This window comes from Mirounga leonina, unplaced genomic scaffold (genome assembly GCF_011800145.1).
Source record: "Mirounga leonina isolate KUSES-001 unplaced genomic scaffold, KU_Mleo_1.0 Mir_53, whole genome shotgun sequence".
Lineage (NCBI taxonomy): Eukaryota > Metazoa > Chordata > Mammalia > Carnivora > Phocidae > Mirounga > Mirounga leonina.
In genome coordinates, this window is record NW_023270807.1 from 82,403,796 (window position 1) to 82,424,488 (window position 20,693).

Below are 20,693 nucleotides of genomic sequence, written 5' to 3' on the forward strand. Positions count from 1 at the left end.
ACTGACTTGCCTGTGATAGAGAGGCAGAATCTCATTTTCACAGATACCATTAAAATATGCACCAGATCTGTAGAAAGAGCTATTTTCATGTTCCAGTCAACAGCTCCATATGAAAGCTTCTTTGCTGATCTGGATAAAAAGGAATATGTATGAAAAAGTCTTGAAAATGGTTTTATAATTTTTTTTTATTTTAGCCACCAGTCCAGTCAAAAGGATATGTGCATAGAGTTTGATATTCTTTCTTTGTTTTTCAAAGAACACTATCCTAAAAGATGACGTGTTAAGGAAAAATAATAATGTTCCATGGTCAAATAAATTTGGGAAATACTTCTTGCTCTATATCCCCCTGTTGGAGCATTACATTGAATATTGGCATGTCGAAAGATCTGGGCAGTCATAAAATTAAAATATACGTTTAATTTTGCTTAACCCAATGTTTATCATATTTATTTGAACCAGGAACATCCAGGAAACTAGTGTTCCAAAGAATAAACATTTAGAAATACCCTTGTAATCCACTGGTTCAAATAGCCATTTTCAGACCCTTGCTAATTCAGATCCTATATCAGGCAAAGATTTAGAGGCCAAATCTGTCATGTTAATGAACTGATGCCTCAGCATGCATTGCGGGTCCAAAATATATAAAGCAGTTAAAGGCTGGGCCTAAACAAATATTATGGTGAGAGAGCACATAGTTCAGAAAGAGCCTAGCCTGACTCTCAAAAATAAAGGGGAGAAAATCAATGAGATAAGGGGTTCCCATCTGCTTTCTGAAAAAAACAGTTTAAACAGGGAAATGCCTCTCTTCTTTCCTTTGTCTGGCTGTTATTTTTATGCCCTTTTTGTGAATAGTTTAATAATTTATTTTATCAATGTCATTGTTTCTGCAGTTATTATACAGGTGCTTGAGAATGTCAATGTTAATTTGAGAATGAAAGTAAATTTATCTTGAAGTAACAGTGATCATACAGATGTGGTTGGCCCTGTTCAAGTAAGCCTTTTCTTTCCTTTACAGCCAACATATCAATTGTAGACATAGATACTAACCAGGAGGAGAGCATAGCAACTTCATCTTCTGGGAACAACTTTGGTCTTGACTTGAAAGCAGATGACAAAATATATTTTGGTGGTCTGCCAACACTGAGAAACTTGAGGTAATTTAGTGTCTATTTAGAGCTAAGGATTAAATTTTAATTAAATGGCCACTCTGTAGAGTTCTGAAGTTTAATTACAATAGGAATGTCACATAACCTTTAGTTGCAGAAAGGCTTAATTTAAAAAAAAAAAAAAATCATGTGACATGTTAGAACAACACCAGGATTTAGAAACCCAAGGATTAATTTGATATCTTTGTTGAAGAGATGGATGGAAATCATGATTTCTCTCATATTCACCTGATGGAAAGAATTATAAAAGTAATTAAAGGTGGAAACTAGAGTTGAATGTGCATCTTGTAATTGCAGTTCCCCTTGCACAGTCGCTAGAGATAATGGGAAGCTGACACTGCTTAGTGTTCTAAAACACTAGAACAGTCAGTGTTCCAGGATCCTGGGAGTATAACCTATTTTATTGCTAAGCATTAGCATGCTAATGATATGTTGGAGCTTTCCCATATGCCTAATGCTAAAGCTATATTAGGTATTCTCGTGCCCATGCCAACATTTTTTTTTTTAATTTCACATATGTTATATAGATAGCAGGATGGGGAGATATAATTAACTCATAGTTTAGTTTAAAAAATAAATGCAAGTAACTAAAAAAACCTCAGAAAATATTTCATATGGTATTTAATTAATTTACTGCTTGTTGTAAAACATCTCATAAGAAATAAAAGTTATAAAGCACTTGATGCTCAATAAATGTTAATTGAATGTAACTAGAATGGATTGATTTGATTTGGTTAAACCATAAGAGTTTGCTGCAAATACAGACTACCATGTTTTAAATTTTTGTTTTGTTTAGTTAGTTTTTAGTGGTTATAAATGTCCTGTCTCGGTGTTTCTACTCGAAAAAGACACACCACAGTTGGAGGGAATCTCAGAATAATTAAAAAGTATGGTAGTCGGTTGTTCTCGTATTTTCCATATGAGCAGAGGAATTTCAACCTCATTTTATGATAGCTAGCATACAGACTGAGTTTTACTCTTCTCCCTGTACCTGAACTCATAGACCAGGCAACTAATTACCAGTCTTTCAAGGGTTTACGTTAATAAACTTCATGGGGCAGATAAACCGGTTCTGCATTCATCCACACTATAATGTACTTGTGTTAGGATTGCAAACTTAAAGTGTCTGGTCGGAAAAAAACATTGCAGATCAAATATATTTGAGTAACGATGTAGTGATTACTCAAAAATCTATTTATTCAGTCAACAAGTGTTTGTTGAACATCTACTCTGTGTCAGACACCATAGAAATACTAGGGATCCAACAGTTGCTTAAGTCTAAGATTTATTTTGCAAGATCATTCAGTAAATTCCCTTTAAGTGAAAATAAGGCTATCAAGGCATTGCTTTATATATTCTAGTGATGACTTGGTTTTAATTACCATAAAGTGATTTTTAGGTATTATCTACAAAGGTGTATATGTTGAACTACGTGGAGCTGGGTTTATGTATTAGCTTTCAGACTACATATCTAATGAGTCTGTATCACTAAGATGTTTTTACTTGCACAATACAGCATTTTATAATATTTCTATGGCATGGCACATTATTCCGATACAATCTTTAGACATATATCTGTGATTAAGCAAGGAGCCACGCATTCATAGTTTGCTGTTATTTTGCCCACAGACAGGATCATAATATGATTATTATGTAAAATATAATTATTTTGTAATTATATTTTGTAAAAATATAATTTTACATATTATTATGTAAAAAAAATAAGTAAATTATTTTTACTTATATTAATTTCAAGCTCCTTGAGAGGCAATATTTATCAGCTACTCATGAATACTACAGCATAGCAACATTTGTGCATTTTCCCATTCATAAAACAGATTAAAATTAGTATTTTAAATTTCTACTTCAAAATAAAAATTTCCCAAGAGAATAGTATGGAAAATGGTCATCTTTGGATTCTCATTCCACTGTGGTCAAGGGCCTATGTCTCTTTTCTGTTCTGTTGGTTTTGTTGCGTTCCCTTCCTTTTAAGATCCCTGTGAGATACTTTTTAAAAAGACTTATGATTAAAGTTTATTGTTTTACTAAATGAAAATGCAATTATAAGTAAATTGTGTTTTTCTTTTCTCTTCCCTTTGACCTAGTATGAAAGCAAGGTAAAATTTAAATTATGCATGCCTTCTTCAAGTGCATGGGTTGTGTAAATGTGGCTTCTTAGATAAAGCAGTGGAGATGAAGAACAACACCTATGCAGCTTTATTCCTAGTACATTTCATGAGCACGTACTGCATCCTGAGAGTTCTCATGCTGTCCTTTACTTACAAAGATGCTGCTGCGCACCCACCATGAATTGGGCTGCAATTTCGCTTGTTTCACCAGCCACAGCCACGGGGACGGATTTGCTCTGCTTTTCTCAACTGCCCGCGCACAGTGCCCCCTGGCGCAGATATGCGGTAGCACACGTGCCAAGGGCAGCTGGTCAGGTTTACGCGCACAGCGTAGTTCAGCGAAACAGAGTAAAGCGGTCTGATGGGTTGAAACCTGGACCCCCATCTCTGTAGCACTATGCTGTCTGCTGAACAATTAGCCTGTGCTCCCAAATGCTCACCAATGCCTTGCTGCTTTTTGCAAGCCTGCAAATATGCAAACGTTTACAGGGCCCTTGCACCTCTTCGCAAAGCTGCTTATTTATCGATTTGTTTATTTAGAATTAGCTATGAAGCCAGATAAAAGGAACCTCTGGAAATACTATACTTAAAACAAGTGTTTGCCTTAATGGTGAAGAAATTTGTGGACAGCCCCCCTAGCTTCCCAGGAGCATTTTAATTCCCGTTTGCGGAAAGGCATTAGCATGAAAGCTATGAGGTGCAGGCCCCTGTATGTGGCTGATCAAACCCCAGAGATGTGCAGGGCTGGCACACGCTGGCTAGAGCCTGGTGCTTTGGTATTTCAGAGCCCAACTATGCCATCGTTCTGGAAAGGACATAATATGGCTGAGCTTATCCAAGAAATTTTTAAAGCAAATGCCAGACTTCTAATACCAGAAAGTAGAATATACAGAAATGAAAGTATATACAAAAAATAATCCAAGTTGTTTTATCACAATATAGTGATGAGCCCAGTCATGCTATTTGCTGAGATGGCTCAAAGGCAAAGCCTGGCTTTCAGTGGAACTATATAAAACTCTGGAGTGACACTGTGTAGCTTTGTAATGCTGCCTTTGAGGCAAACAGAGGAAACAGAGGCCTTTGGTTACCATTAGGAGTCCGAACACCATATGTGATTGCTTATCCCCCGTGCTTTTCCTAGCACCTAGCCTGCTAAATCATCGTGTTTTGAAATAGTTCATTGTACGTCCATGAAACAGTGAAATATATAACTTTTAGAAGTGATTTACTTTATTGATAAGACCTCTGAAAAACGGGATAAATTACTCATCCTCTAAAAGAAAATGAACACTTGGAATGAAATTCACCCATTCCCTTCACTTTATAAATAAGATTCTAAGCAAGATGCTCACCCTCCAGTTGGGCATGTTCTTCGTAATAACCAACTGACTAAACAGAAGGAGAAGACCTTGGGAATAAAGGGTAATGGTCAAAGAAAATGAAGCGGTTCCAGAGAGAGAAAAACAAAGAAACAGAACAGATACCTGGCATGACATAAATCACCAGCTACACATGCCAGGGTCTGAATTCCTTTCCCACCTGTTTTTCCTCATGCCATGTGTTTTATATTGAAGCAAAAAAAGGGAATCCTGGCATCATGGGACCATGAGGAGAGAATTAATCATTATCCTAATAATATCTTGGTGTTGGTTGGACAGGTTTTACAGATGCTTCTTAACACCAAAAAAAAGGTATTTTTTAACCCAATAGACCTGTACTATTCAATATGGTAGCCATCAGCCACAGTGTTCAGTTTCAATTAAATAAAATTAAACAACAGTGTTCAGTTTCTCATTGGCATAAGCTTGGTTTCAAGTGCCAATGCCACATGTGACTAGTAACTACCAATTTGGACAATGCAGAACAGAATCTTTCCATCTCCACAGAAAATTCTATTGGATAGCACTGCTCTCGACTAAATAAAGAAGTATCGTCACTGACATTATACTAGCTTCTGTTTATTGAACACTTACTGGGTGCTAGCATGTTTGTCTTTTCCTAAGAAGTAATGAATAAAAAGTAAATGCTCAAATGTTATTTGGGTATAGAAGCCATTCAACCTTATTGGGAAAAAAATGTATGTTTTGTGCCTTTGGTTGCTTCGTTTTGTTATTGCTCCAATATAAAATAAGGATTTGGGGATCATTCTGTAAATCCAGTGTTGAAGTATTTTTTTAGACTATGTAATCCAAAAGAATGTTTCTTAGGCTTTGTTTTAGTTAAGCTTTAAAGAGAAATACAATATTATCTTAATCTTCAGCTGCCCCTTGTCCCCCCAAAAAAGTCTCAATGACAAAAATATTTTTCTCTCAAAATAAATGAGTCCAGATTTTTTTCCTAAATTTTGAGCAAGTTTTTTAAACTTTTTTGGTATGTAGTTTTATTATACTGTCTACACAACTGTCTATGCTTTGGTACAAAAAAAAAATACATTTCATTACGCATATGAAGCACTTAAGAAATCTGTTAATTTCTGTACCTTGAATTTAAATGCTGTGGTGAGATTATTTAAAAGAGCAAGAAGAACTACATAAAGATTCTTTCTGCAGGATGGGGGTAAAAAATGCACTTAATCCAACCAGTAGATAATGGAACCACAGTTTGCTAGTTACGTGTGTACGCATGCTCACGGTTCAAGAAATGTGTGCCAGTCCATGTGTCCATTTGCTCCGTATGGCTTGCGTCCCATAGTCACAAACACTGTACTGCCATTTCCCTCATGCTGTTGCTTTTGTTTTCTGTGAAACTTTTCAACAGACCAGAAGTAAATTTGAAGAAATATTCTGGCTGCCTCAAGGATATTGAAATTTCAAGAACTCCATATAATATACTCAGTAGCCCTGATTATGTCGGTGTTACCAAAGGATGTTCACTGGAGGTTAGTTTATTTTTAATGGCTTCCTAGATACTTTCGTCTCTGATTTCATTTACTTAGTTTGGGTGCTCTTACAGGGAGTAGCCCCTTGTTAATATATTTTAAATTCCTACTGACCCTTGTTTTAGCAATTCTCAAATAACAAAGCAAGATTGAAGCACTTCTATAAATTACCATAATCACATAAACGTAGGAAATGGTTTGATGAAGACCCAAAATTATGAAGCAATTTCCCACATGTATAATAAACACTTCATAACATGTATTTTTAATATTAATCTCTTCTCTGGTTCTCTCTTCATTTCCAATACTACTTCTCCCTTTTCCTCATTTTTGTCATCTATTTTAGATTTATTTTATCTTTATGGCTTACATATAGCTTTTTAGCGACCTTAATTTTTTTTCCACATTTTTTCACATTCCACATCCATGTTACACAAATAACAAGTAACCATTTACACTATAAACATTAGTGCATAGCATCTTGTCTATAGTTTGAAAGTCAAACCTCCTTTTCTTTGAAAATGGCACGGATTAAGAACCATCTACAAAGACCATCTTTGACAGGACTGCGAAGTCCCCTGCTATCGGGTATCTTCAGTATCTTTTCTTTGTTGCCAAAGCACGTCCCTAGTTCCATTTAACTCCTCTGCCTTGACTCTTCACTGGGCGCTGACTCATAGGAGAAACACAGGTCCAGCTCTACTCTCTTAAAATGTCTATAAGCAAGAGTCAACAGTCATCAGGAAATATTAGTAAAAAGTTTATGGGCATCCTTAAAGTAATGAGTTTGTTTTTTAAAAAAATATTAAATATATCATGCTTATAAAATTTTGATTACGCTGATATGACACCACAATTCATTTTAGCTGTTTTCTCCACCTGGAATTATTTTAAGGCATGGCTATAGAATTCAGGGAAATGAAGGGAGAATCAGGAGAAAGAAAAAGTGAATCCATCCCTGAGACATGAGGTTTAAAGACTGAAACAGAACGTTCAGGGTCTTCATAGTTAGAGGCTCTAATTTGGAATTAGCCATAGATATCCACCATGAGAAGCTTGGGAATAAGGAATAGGGAGACACAGAGTTGAAACTCTAAGGATCCAAGCTGGCTTCTTTAAGAAAGTTTTATTCAGAGTTTTAATCTTCCAAAGCCTAACTCTCATCCACATCCAAAAGATATATATATGAGGATGGAAAACTGTCCAGAAAATGAATAGCCTGTATGTGTGAAAATCATAATTCTGTAAAGGCACTTTTCAGTCACCGGGAATTATTTTACAACTGAAATATGAGGCAGAAATGATGTGGATAAATATTGAAAAGTCTGCACAGTAGTTTTATCTGAACTATCCAAAAGTCTATGATTTGAAAATTGGAAAAGAAAATAGATGATACATTTTACAACACTTCTGTCACTTAACTGGGCCTGAAAGACTGTGCGGGAAAATATCCTGTGTTAGAGGATGCCTTGCTTTTACTCCAGCAAAATCCAGGACTTTTAAAATGAGCATTTTGAGCACTCAAAATGCCCAACTACATGGGCTTCCTTAACTAAATCCTAGCACATTCATGCAATGGAGTGTCCTCCTGCCTTTAAAAGTGATGATGAGACCTGTGTTTTCTGAGAGAGGTATCTCCCACAGATGCAGTCAAAAAAAGAATTTACAAAAGAATGTGCCTATCAAGATTTAGTTTAGGAAGAGAGAGGAAGAGGGCAAGGTTATGAAAAGTAAATGAATGAGTGCATGCATGATGAACAGATGAATGAATGAATGAATGAGAAACGCTATATGCTTCTACACAGCTTTGACATGGGATGATTTTTGCTTTCTCTCCATAAACAATTAGTTGATTGAGGGTTTTCAAGGGATTATGAGAGTGTTTTCCAGGGAGATTTAGCAAGATAGATTTAGACCAAAAGAAAATGTTATCTGTCAGTGGTAATCGTCTGTATTTTAAATCAGAAGTTCTCACTGGGTGGCTCAGTAGGTTGAGCATCTGACTCTGGGTTTCAGCTCAGGTCATGATCTCAGGGTCCTGGGATCAAGCCCCACATCAAGCCCTGCATCAAGACCTACGTTGGGCTCTATGCTCAGTGGGGAGTCTGCTTGAGTATTCTCTCCCTCTCCCTCTGTCCCTCCCCCTGCTCGCTCTCTCTCTCTAAAATAAATAAATCTTAAAAAAAAAAAACAAAAACAGAGGCCAGAATTATTTTAACCCAGACTGCTCAGAAAGTTCAGTCACACCTAGAAATAATATTTCTTCAGTTGCTCCCAAGCTCTCCATATAGCTGTGAGTTTCATATTTTCTAAAACAATGTATTTCATGGTGACACTGAGTGCCTGGAGGAGGCTGAGTGAGACAGAGAACTTAATTTAAATTTTCATTTCTGATGCTTTCTTCTCTTTTTCCCTTTTACCCACAGAACGTTTACACAGTCAGCTTCCCCAAGCCTGGTTTCATAGAGCTGCCCCCTGTGCCAATTGACGTAGGGACAGAAATCAACCTGTCCTTCAGCACCAAGAATGAGTCTGGAATCATTCTCTTGGGAAGTGGAGGGACACCAACACAACCTCGGAGGAAACGAAGGCAAACTGGACAGGTACCCTCATACCTGGTTGACAGTGCATTTTCCTAGTGCTTATATAAAACACCTATTTTATAAGGAGACTGGTGAGACATTTAGGTTTTATAAATTGCCTTTGTATTTTTAGGTTTGCATCGTTTATTTCCACTCTCATCTTTTTTAGGACAGTTATTTCCTGGAGGATTTTCCTTGTTGGTCAGCTCTAGGTGCATGGACACTTGTATTTGCGCCTGTATTTCATACGGGTTTAGCATATGTGTGTTTAAAGAGAGAAAGCTTCTATTCAAATTATAATAATTTTCTCTTGTCTCGAAGTCCAATTACTTACCGCATCTATAGATCTTGCTAGGGTCCCTTAAATTCAAATTTAAATTCCTTCTAGGATCAATTTCCCAGTTTTGCTAGCCAACGTGATGCAGTCTATTGAAATCTGACCCACTCCAGTCTCTCTGGACACAGAAAAGGCAGAGAATGGACCTGGGATAGGAGAAGGCAAATAGAGCCCAACCCACACAAACAAAGACAGTAGCCTATGCTCAGGTTCACTCATGACATGAAGAGAAAGCCCACAGAGTAAGGTGTGAACTTCAATTTTCATACCCTATAACCATTTGATTCTGTTAAAAGTGATCTCTTAGGGGCGCCTGGGTGGCTCAGATGGTTAAGCGTCTGCCTTCGGCTCAGGTCATGATCCCAGGGTCCTGGGATCGAGGCCCGCATCGGGCTCCCTGCTCCTTGGGAGACTGCTTCTCTCTCTCTCTCTCTGTCTCTCATGAATAAATAAATAAAATCTTTTAAAAAAAAAAGTGATCTCTTAGGCATCATAACCCTTTACTGCCTTGATATTCCTCCAGCACGTTTGATCTTATGTTTTTAAATATATGCATTTTTCCATTTAATCTTGTTTTTCTCAGTGAAAGAGTTCATAGGAATTATCTAGTCTGCCATTACCAAAGAATGGAACGCTTTACAAATATGTCCTTAAATACGCATGCATCCTTATAAACCAGGTTGTGTTGTTTGTGATTTTATGTGTTTTTAAAATCACATTTATCCTTTAAAATTGAGTAGTCAGTAATATGGTTGACCCTTCAACAATATGGGAGTTAGGGACACCAACCCCCACCCCCACTCAGTCAAAAATCCACATATAACTCTTGACTCCCCAGTGACTTAACCACAAATAGCCTAGTATTGACTGGAAGACTTGCCCATAATATAATCACTAGATTAACACATATTTTGTATGTTATATGTATTATACACTGTATTGTACACTGTATTCTAAAAGTAAGCTTGGGAAAAGAAAATGTTATTAACAACATCATAAGAAAGAGACATACATTTACAGTACCATACTATATGTACCTAAAAAAAAATCCACATATAAGTGGATCCACACAGTTCAAAGCCATGTTATCCAAAGTATTATATAAAAAATCTTATTCTTCTCCCCCCAAAAATAAAGACTAAACAAAATAAATTCAAAGATGTATAACCATGAGTAACGTGGGTTATCTCAGGAATACAAGAGTATTTCAATATCAGAAAATCTAAAAACTATATAAACATCTCAATAGATGCTGAGAAACCATTTGGCAAAATTTAATACTCATTCCTGATTTAAAACAAACAAGCAAACAGTCCAACATAACAATATGGATGGATATTAGAAACTGAAGAGAAATGAAAAAAATGTACGACATACTGTATGATATCATTTTTACAGATTTCTAATACAAGTAACACTAAACAGGGGCTACTGGCTTGCTCAGTTGGTAGAACATGCAATTCTTAATCTCAGGGTTGTAAGTTTGAGCTCCACATTGGGTGTAGAGATTACTTGAAAATAAAATCTTAAAAAAAAAGTAACACTAAGCAACATATTGTTTACAGATATATATGTGAGTTTCCAGAAATAATTTTTAAAAAGCAAGGGAATGATAAACATAAAATCCATGTTAGTGGTTACCTCTGAGATGGTGAAGCTGGGGGATGGTGTTGGGAGGAAACTCACAGGAGATGCAATGGATTGTTTCTTAAATGGGTTGTAGTTTTACTGGTATTCATTTAATTGTATAGTTGGGAACATGGCTTCATGTCTCTTATATTTTGAGGAATGTATCAAATAGTCATAATAAAAATATTCTTTAAAGAAGAGAGGGAGGAAAAAGTGTTATTTTCTCTCATTTCTTACTGCACATAATCACTGAATACATATAATATTTAAATTTCCTCTTAAATTCCTTCTCTTTTAATCCTCAAAAATAAAATTATTTTCTCACTATTATAAATGATGAGCTAGTTATAATGAGAGGGCCAGATCAAACATTCTGAAGTAGATTTTCACTAAAGAATATGTGTTTCCTAGGTCACTGTCAGATAATTAAGCACCACCTACTGGTTCCAAATTTCTCCTCATCAAGACTAAGTAAATGGACTTAAATCACCAGCTTTCAGGATTGTTCTTAAAATAGAACCTGTGCCCATTAAAACAATTAAAAAGAAAATATTAAGTACCATAATGCAAAGTAAATTGGAAATAATATGTTAATGTTTCAACATTTTAATAATAATAAATATTCATTTTTTTAAAAATCTCATAATAAGTGCTATTTGAAAGAGGAAACAATGTTAAATGGTTCCAGTCGGTTATAGAATCAGTGCTGGTTACGTTGACATATTTTCTTTTCCAAAGCTAATGTTTTGATGCCATTGGGTTATTTGTGATTCTGTTCTGCTAAAGGAGTTTCTTACCTCGAACAATCAATCCAGCTGAGAAAATTTTAATTGAGTGAGTAGTTTGCAGTTGCCCCTTTGGTGGATGGTGAGCACTAGTCCAGGTCCTCTAGACCTTCTGTGTTGGACACATAGCTGCCTAGACGATTCAGTAGATCATCGGAGACATTATGATGTTTGATTGAAACCGTCTCCACCACCTCCGGTGACTCGTGGAGGACCGAATGATCATCGTGTAGCAGGCGCCCTCATGCTCCACAAAAAAGGGAGCATGCGTGGCTTTGGCTTTGGGGACTAGCACTGCATTCAGTCTCCCTGGGGTTCATAATCTGATCTCAAAACCATACTGGTTGCTATAGTAACAATAGCAAGAAGAAAGCAGTCGTGTTTGTGGATGAAAAATTGTCTTCCTTCTTTCTAAATGTGGGAGACAGGTTACATGTTGGTGATAGCAATCTATTCGACCAGCTCAGAGAACATATTGAAGGCTAACCACTCAAAATGCCATGAGATCGGGAGTCAGATCTGATGTCCAGAAGCTAGCTGTCCACTTGTGAATATAAGGAAGGAACCCTTTGTTTCCTGATGGGTTTTGCGAGTTAGAGACCCCGGTGCAAGCCCAGCTGTTCCCTTCAGCGTGGCAGATTTGCTCTGCAGAGACTGTTGTATTACTACATCCGCTCTCCACATCATCTAACAAGAAACAATGGTCAATGATTAAAAAGCTATTCTCAGCTGCTTTAAACACTCCAAGAAAATATTGAGTCTTAAGGGCTCAGGTAAGATCTCTGAGCCACAGAATCTGCAGTTCTGTCTGGGAACTTCTAAGGCTGTCATAGTTGAGACCCCTCTTTAATCTTCCATGACCACTTGCTCTTGCAGGCCTATTATGCGATATTCCTGAACAAGGGCCGTCTGGAAGTGCATCTCTCCATGGGCACACGAACAATGAGGAAAATCGTCATCAAACCAGAGCCGAGTCTGTTTCATGACGGGAGAGAACATTCCGTTCATGTCGAGAGAACTAAAGGGTAACAATAGCTCTAGACAATTTGTTGTAACTAATGTCAACTCCCCTGCTCACACGACCCTCTGTCGGGACCTTTGTATGTGTGGTCATACAATGCATTGCAAAACTGTCAAGTAGCTTAAGTTCATCTTCTTGACATTTCATGTTTCCGGGATCCTCATGTCCCTTGGCCCCTGGGAATTCTCTTCACGTTTTTATTCTGTGCAGTTCTCCACTCTCACTTTGGAAAAACCGAATGCCTCTTCTGAAGCTGTAGATAAGAAAGATCCCTCCCTCCCCCCCGCACCTCTCCAGTATCCTCCTCTCCGTAAGGCAGGCGCAGAGAGAAGCATACAGAAGAGCTCAGCTGGACCCTGCAGCCTTTAGTGGCGGGTCTTTCATTCAGGTCCCAAAGCTGAGAAACCTGTCACAGACCTGGAGTCGGCCACCGTGGCAGGACCTCCTGAGAGCCACTAAGTGCCTGCCTCATCCCTGTACCCCCTCACTGCCCAATAGGTGTGGGGGTCCCTGCAGAGTGGCTTCAGGAGGGAACAGAGCCCAAAAAAAAGACTGGAAAAGGCTGCTGTCCACCCATTAGTGCGTGGAGGTTGCCTCTCTGAGGGTCTGAAAGAGCACTTGCTTCCCAACCCTGAGTCACGAAATTGGCAGTGACCGCGTTATAAACCGATCCCTCATTTCTCCAGAATGCTGGGGCACTTGGTATTTCCTTTACTGGGAAAGTCGTCTGTATTTTCATCAAAATGTTGTATGACAACTCAGGTAATTCATTTAGAAGGACAATTAGAGAAAAGGAAACCATAAGCCCCGAGACTTCAGACCTCCAAGCCAGCAAGCCATTTAATTAGACTGAAGACATAGAAAAGACCTGGAAATGAAATGTGAGGAAACCTCAAGACACAGAGGTTATTAAAAAAAAAAAAACAACAACAGTAGGCATGTGTAGCAATAGTTCAAGTGAGGAGATGCTATTCTATACAGACCTATATTTTCTAATTATCCTCTTGTGTGTAAAACAGTTTAGATAAGTAGCAAGAATGTTTTATCTTCCAAGTAAATGATAAAGCTTTCCTTGGCTTATTTTTTTTTTTTTTTTTATTATATAGAGCATTAGGTTGTGGGCTGAATTGATACTAAACATTCTTGCAGAATATCTACTAAGTGAGATGTTTAGAAACCATAATTAAGACAAATGAGGGATCGATATTTGGACAAACTAAGAACTTTTTCTGACCTAATAGCCAGATACTGTGGTCATGGTCTCTAAGGAGGATTGCAAACTGAATTTTCTCATTTGAATCTTACAGACAACTCTAAAATATTGTTTTACATATCTCCCAGACTAGATTTCAGGTTCTTTGTCAAACGTTAATCCTTCTCATTGTCGGAAGGACTTTTAACGTCCTTAAAATTTAGAGAATTTCAATAAACAAGTGCAGATTTGAGAAATACAGTTGACAAAAAAAAAAAAAATCATCCGGAATATGTTATTTTGTAGAGAAAGGATTCTGACGTTCCCCAGTGCATTATGATGTTGCGCTAAGGTGTCCTTTTAACAGGTGTCTCTTCAGGAAGGGCATTTTATTATGCCAACTTCACAGCTGTTGGCCATTAATCTAGCTTATTTGATTAAGTTCAGTGTATAGTACATCACTGAAAACTGGTCATTCAGTTAATTGGCCATATAAACAAACAGTTTTGCCATTCGCTGTTAATTAAAGGATAATGTATTGGACATATTAGTGGGTAGTCACTGAACTCTGTGGCGGAGCAAGAACACATTTGCTACCATCATGTCTCATTCAGCACTCTAAGGTCAAAACACAATCATCACCTATCCTTTCAGCAAGTGCTTCAATTAACCGATTAACCAGTGATCGCTAATGACCCTAAGAACTTTACCTAGAAACATTTTTTAATGCTTCGTACCTATTCTATGGCCCACTCTATGTCAAATACTGGACACTTTTAACACCTCCAACTGCGCTTGCCAACTATTTTTTCTTACCCTTTTGTGTGACCTCAAAGATTGTATTATTTCATGTTGATTATGATACTCTTGTTAATTTGGAAATATTTGCTTTCTCCCAACACTATTCAGATCATAAATGTCAATTACCGCTTCTTTTCCTAAAACCCTGGATGAGATGGTAATTTTAATACCACCTTACAAAATTATTGGATTTTTATCAAACTGAGAGGCAAATTTTTCAAGATTGTTCTTGCCCTGTTCTCTCCCCCTCTGCCTCTCTTTACCCTTCCTCCCTCAACCTCTCTCCTTTTCTACCCCTTCCTCTGCAAAAATCTCACTTAAATCACTTAGGTGTCTAATTCTGTGGTCCAGTGATCCCTGCCTTTTTTTTAACTGTTTTGCCCTCTGACCCTTTTCCTGGACTCCACCTAAGGGGCCAGTTGTTCTGACTGGACAAAAGCATTCAACTCTAAGAGTCTGGAATAGATGCATAGGCAAGTAGTTTTCTCCACTGTGAGAGCATTCTTCATACAGGTACAGAATTAGACTGAAGGCCACAAAGTTAGATCAAATATTTCAGGAATAATCCGGGATTTCCAGAATGGGGATCATGATTTGGACACTGCAACCCAAATATTTCTTACCATCCAAAATATGTTCAATCAAAATAAAATTGCAGGGGCCCCTGGGTGACTCAGTCGGTTAAGCATCTGATTTTAGCTCAGGTCATGATCTCAAGGTCATGAGATGGAGCCCTGTGTTGGACTCCATGCTCAGCGGGAAGTCTGCTTGGGATTCTCTCTTTCCCTTTCCCTCTCCCTCTGCTCCTCTCCACCCCCCACCCCGCCTTTATTGCAAGTGTGATGGGATTCATGTGTGCATGCTCTCTCTCTCTCAAATAAATAAATCTGTTTAAAAAGTAAATAAAATAAAATTGCAGATGTTGTCCTTCATGTAAATTACAAATGTCAGGGCACCTACTTCTCTTAATATCTTCTTGTACATATACAACCCATTTGGCAGTCGTTTGAAAGCAAAAGGTTAGACTAATATCCCAAACAAACAAGAAACAGAATATTAGTAATGAAATGTTTAATTATGAAACTCTAAGAATCAACTGTTGAACTTGTAAGAAAATACAGCTAACCTGTCATAATACTAATAGTAATGTTTATTATAGTGCTTTTTGCATATAATAGGTCCTCAGTAAAGAATTACTTAAAAAAGAGGAAATACACCAGAATCATAATGGACATACTGGTAATGTTCCTCTTTACAAAAGAACTAAATACGTGATCTAGTTTGGTGCTCCTAGAATGTAAAATATAAGCAGGATTTAGCTATAGTCTTCTAGCGATGCCCTTATTAAGTAATACAGCTTCAGTGCAATCCCTTAATTAATGTTTTCCATGGCTTAAAGTAGGTATTTTTATCCTCATTTTATAAATGAATGAAGTGAGACTGAGCAAGATTAAATAACTGGCCCAGGTCACACAGTTAGTAAGCTTCTACACTAATACTTAATTCCAGTCTGTTCCTTCTGAAAGCTTATGCTCATTCTCTATCTCCACCCTGTGATCTAGTAGGAAAGGACCACTATAATGGTCCTTGGGGCAGAACCAGATCAGACAGTCTACATCAGAAACATGAGGGCCTCCGGCTCTCTGAAACTCTAACCAAGAGCAGAGATTTGCTCTCCTTGGACAATCTTTAATAGTGGCTTAAACCCCTCATTAAAACTCTTAGGAACATTGCTATGTCATGTTAGTAAGAGGTTGCTTTTAAGAAAAGAAAAAAAAAGAGGTGTGGGGGGGTGGGGGGACTTCTCAGTGAGTCACACATGCCCAGCAGTGTTTTTCTGAAAGTCTCATAAAACCACCAGCATTCTTAGCAATACTGTTGAACCTCCTGATTTTTGCCAACACACTCTTCCAGAGTCTGGTAAAAAACCAATATGTCATTTCCCCCCATGTTTCCTTTGAAAATAAATCCAACCTGCTCCCTTTCCACCCCTTGAACCAATGACATTTTGAGCACCAATGAAATCCATTTTTTTAAATTTTTCCATTCTCTTACATCTGAACTGTCTCAAAGTGGACCAGTTGCTCAGGACCATTTCAGAGTCTCTTTGCCCTGGTTTATTATTTCTAGTTCCACATGTGGTTTTTATTCTTTATAAAATCAAGTAAGATGACATTTTAGGACTGAGTTTTCCATCTAAGTACTTTGGTTTTCTCCCCAGATATGTAGTAAGTTTTTAGTAATCCATTCGTGATCCTCAGGCTAGTGACTAATACTAATAGCCTCATGCTCCCTGTTTGGGACTGAAATTCAAAACCTGCTTCTAGAACAAAAGAAAAAAATGCCTTTGGTCATTTTTGTCCTCAGAACTCTTTGTCTCCTTTGATTCTTTGCCCCAGGATCCAGGGATTGTTGTGAATAAGTAGCATGAGGTTCCCAATTAATAGTGTGTGAGTTCTCTCTCATAAGCAAATTAGGGAAATTAATGAAACAGTCACTAAGGAAAATCATTGCAAGGAACAATTAGCATGATGTTCTTTCCTGCTTCTTCTCTTCAAAAGCTAGCAGCTGGGGCGCCTGGGTGGCTCAGTGGGTTAAGTCTGCCTTCAGTTCAGGTCTTGATCCCAGGGTCCTGGGATCGCCCTGCCCCATCTCCCTGCTCAGCAGGGAGTCTGCTTCTCCCTCTCCCTCTGCCCCTCCCCTTGCTCCTGTGCTCTGGCGTGCTCTCCCTCTCTCTCTCTTTCTCATTCTCAAATAAATAAATCTTAAAAAAAATTTTAGGGGCGCCTGGGTGGCTCAGTTGGTTGGGCGACTGCCTTCAGCTCAGGTCATGATCCTGGAGTCCCTGGATCGAGTCCCGCATCGGGCTCCCTGCTTGGTGGAGAGTCTGCTTCTCCCTCTGACCCTAACCCCTCTCATGTGCTTTCTCTCTCATTCTCTCTCTCTCAAATAAATAAATAAAATCTTTAAAAAAAAAAAAAATTTTAAAAGCTAGCAGCTATGTTCTTTATAAAATGCCCTGTAAGTGTTCTCTGTCGAGTCCTGCAATGCAAACTCTCAGGAGCAGAGTTTGCCCCCCAGCAAGAAGATAATCGCTAGCACAAACCAAGAAATAAAGAACAGAACAGCATGTGCCCCACGCGGTGCTAAACCCACTGAGCCTCATGCGATTAGACTTAAGCACACTGTACGGAAGCCTCAACTCTACAGGCCTCCGTGTCGGGCCGCTCTTGTCAACAGCACCAAAGGCTAGGCTTGCAGCCCCACCATCGCGCCTTTCAGTCAGCTCTCAGGGAGAGCTAAGGAGGGAGGCAGAGGGACAAGATCCTGAGAGGCAGTATGGTTACCTTAGTGTAGAATTCCTCACTATCAAATGTTGGCTCCCTGAAAAGCGCCAGGAGGAAGGGGAGAGGGGTAGCAGGAAAAGAGTTTGATTTTCCCACTATACTGGATGTTAGGTGCTTAATACTGCTTATTTTCACTGTTTTATCAGCACCTTTACTGTTCAAGTCGATGAAGACAGGAGGCATACGCAAAACCTGACAGTAGAACAGGCAATCCAAGTTAAAAAGCTTTTCGTTGGGGGTGCTCCACCTGAATTTCAGCCTCCACCCCTCAGAAATATTCCTCCTTTTGAAGGCTGTGTATGGAACCTTGTTATAAACTCTGTGTAAGTACATCTGCTGGCTACCTTTTTTTTTTTTTTTTTTGGTATGAGGATCACTCTACACTCTATCTAAAACCAAGGCAGGTGGGCAGAGAGGAAACAATGAAGGGCTTCTCGTTAGATTTTTAAAAATTGCACTGATGGCCTTTCGAAGGGGGAGGGAGAATTTAATTGTAAGGCAGTGAGACAATGAAAAATAATAAAAAGTACTTGATTTTAATTCCTTTCCACTAGCCCCATGGACTTTGCACAGCCTGTATCCTTCAAAAACGCGGACATTGGTCGTTGCGCCCATCAGAAGCCCCCTGAGGATGAAGATGGAGCGGTTCCAGCTGAAATAGTGACCCAGCCGGAGCCAGTCCCCACCCCCGCCTTCCCCACACCCACCCCAGTTGTGGCACATGTGAGTGTTTATATTCTATTGCTTTCTCATTTTTAGTTGTTTTCAGAGAGAAGAAAATTCAGGATAGCTAGTATGCTCTACTTCTAGAATTAGAGGGAGGGTAATTGGTCCTTACATCTTTCCTGGATTACTTTTATTTATATATCTGTTCTGCTTTAATTTTCTTCCTTATAAAATGGCATGTGTTTTCAGTTGAAAAGTTAGCATAGCCAAGAAATGGCTACAGGATAAAAAACGAGATCCACCTATAATATCACCACACGGAGGCAATCATATTAATTTTCAGTCCCTTTTATTTGCATTTTAAGTAGTAGATCTCGTATCATGTATATCATCTGGTATTCTGTTTTTTAAACTGGTAATACATAATTAAACATCAAACAAATGTGTATGTCTGATTATGATGCTGACAGGCCATGTCCATGGACCCAGAGAGGGTCTCACAGGACCAGCCAAGAGGGTCCTTGGCTTCTCGTGGGATGGAAATCAAACATGAGCCCACAGGAAGTGAGAGCAGAGTTTACTGGAGATAGAGAGAGGGCAGTTATATTCGGAGGATCTGGGAGACTCAAAAAGGAAAGGAGTATGAGTCTCGTCTTTGTTCGGGCCTGGTGGGGGGCGGGTTTTATTGAGAATTGTGGTCCAGTGTACATGTCCTGTCCTCTCAGGCATCTAGGAACTGGTTAGAACAAACACGAGGGCCCAGGTATTTTTCCTTGGAACCAGGGGGCCTTGGCATCAAGATGTCTAGGCTGGTGATCTGGAATACACATGTGATAGCTTTGTCTGGTCATTTTCACCTGGCCCTTCCTTAAATGTTATCTATTCTAAAGAAATCATTAACTCTTTGTCCCTTCCAAGGAGGACATACGCTGTTTGCATTCTGAGGTGTGTGCAAAGTGGGGTGGGGGCACAGGTCCTAGCGAGAAGAGAGGAGCAAAGGAGCAAAAAAGAGCAAAAAGCCAATTTTTATGGAGTCCTTCAGTTTCCCTATCTCAATTATGTGTGTGTGTGTGTGTGTGAGAGAGAGAGAGAGAGAGAGAGAGAGAAAGAGAGAGAGAGACACACACACACACAGACACACAGAATATTTCATTGTATGGGAGGTAATCATTTCATTGATTCGAGCATGGGTTCCTGAGTAACGGTCTGGGTTGCAATGCCTACACTCCGCTCTACCATGTATATGAATTTGGGAAAGCTATTTTGCCAGTCTATTCCTCAATTTCCTCATCTGTGCAATATTAATGACACATGAGTCTAAGAGTTAACGTGAGGACTTGAAAAAATAATGTTTGTTACATGCCTAGGATATGCTAAACATTTAATAAATGGCATAATTACCATATAGTGATGATCATAGTGACTGCTTCTCTGTGCTTACTGGGTGCCAACCACTGCCTAAACAATTTCCATTCAGCATTATATGTGATTTTCATAATGGCTCTGTAAACAATATGTCATCCCATCTTTAGCTGAGTTGTTAAGAATTATCTAGCCTCAGTCACCCACCTACCGAAACAGCCAGTAAATGGTAGGATAGGAATTTTAATCCAGTAAGTCTGACTATACAGTCTGGCTCCTTATCACTGCAACACTCTGTCTTTACAATTTATTCTACTTTTTCCTCATTGTGGGCCATTTAGAGTGCTTTTAGTTTTTCACTATTAGAAACTATATTCTGTTGAGTGCTTCTCTATGCCAAACTTTCTCTTTGTTTATTTTCTTAAAATAGATTCTTAGATGGGTAATTATAAGATTAAATGATGACTATACCTAAGGTTCTCAAAACATATATCTGAATTACTTTTTCCAAAGGTTCCATCAATTTACATTCTCACCACCAATATATCCAAGAGGGTGGATCTCACTATACTCTGACAGCACACACATCATATTTATCATGCTTGCCAATTGATGGGCGGAACATGCTGTCTTGAGCACAGATTTTGAAAACTCTTGAACATTTCATTTTCTTCCTTAGTTTCCATGATGGAACTGGTTGTTCTGTAGAGCAGTCTGCTCCTTGTCACTAGAAATATTTTGAGCTTATGTCTTCTCTAGCATTCCTTCCAGGATTTGAAAATAGCTAAATCCTTACAC

The 20,693-nt window shown here is 38.5% G+C and overlaps 1 protein-coding gene across 1 annotated transcript in view; it reads left to right on the top strand.

Moving 5' to 3' along the window:
• Positions 1-20,693, top strand: part of LAMA2 (laminin subunit alpha 2) — a 617,443-nt gene that overhangs the window by 563,986 nt on the left and 32,764 nt on the right. Inside the window, exons 52-58 of the mRNA XM_034990595.1 lie at positions 1,016-1,154; positions 3,272-3,283; positions 6,053-6,173; positions 8,600-8,776; positions 12,383-12,531; positions 18,014-18,190; positions 18,422-18,590. Of these exons, the coding sequence (XP_034846486.1) occupies positions 1,016-1,154; positions 3,272-3,283; positions 6,053-6,173; positions 8,600-8,776; positions 12,383-12,531; positions 18,014-18,190; positions 18,422-18,590 (944 nt within the window). The remainder of the gene's footprint in view (positions 1-1,015; positions 1,155-3,271; positions 3,284-6,052; positions 6,174-8,599; positions 8,777-12,382; positions 12,532-18,013; positions 18,191-18,421; positions 18,591-20,693) is intronic.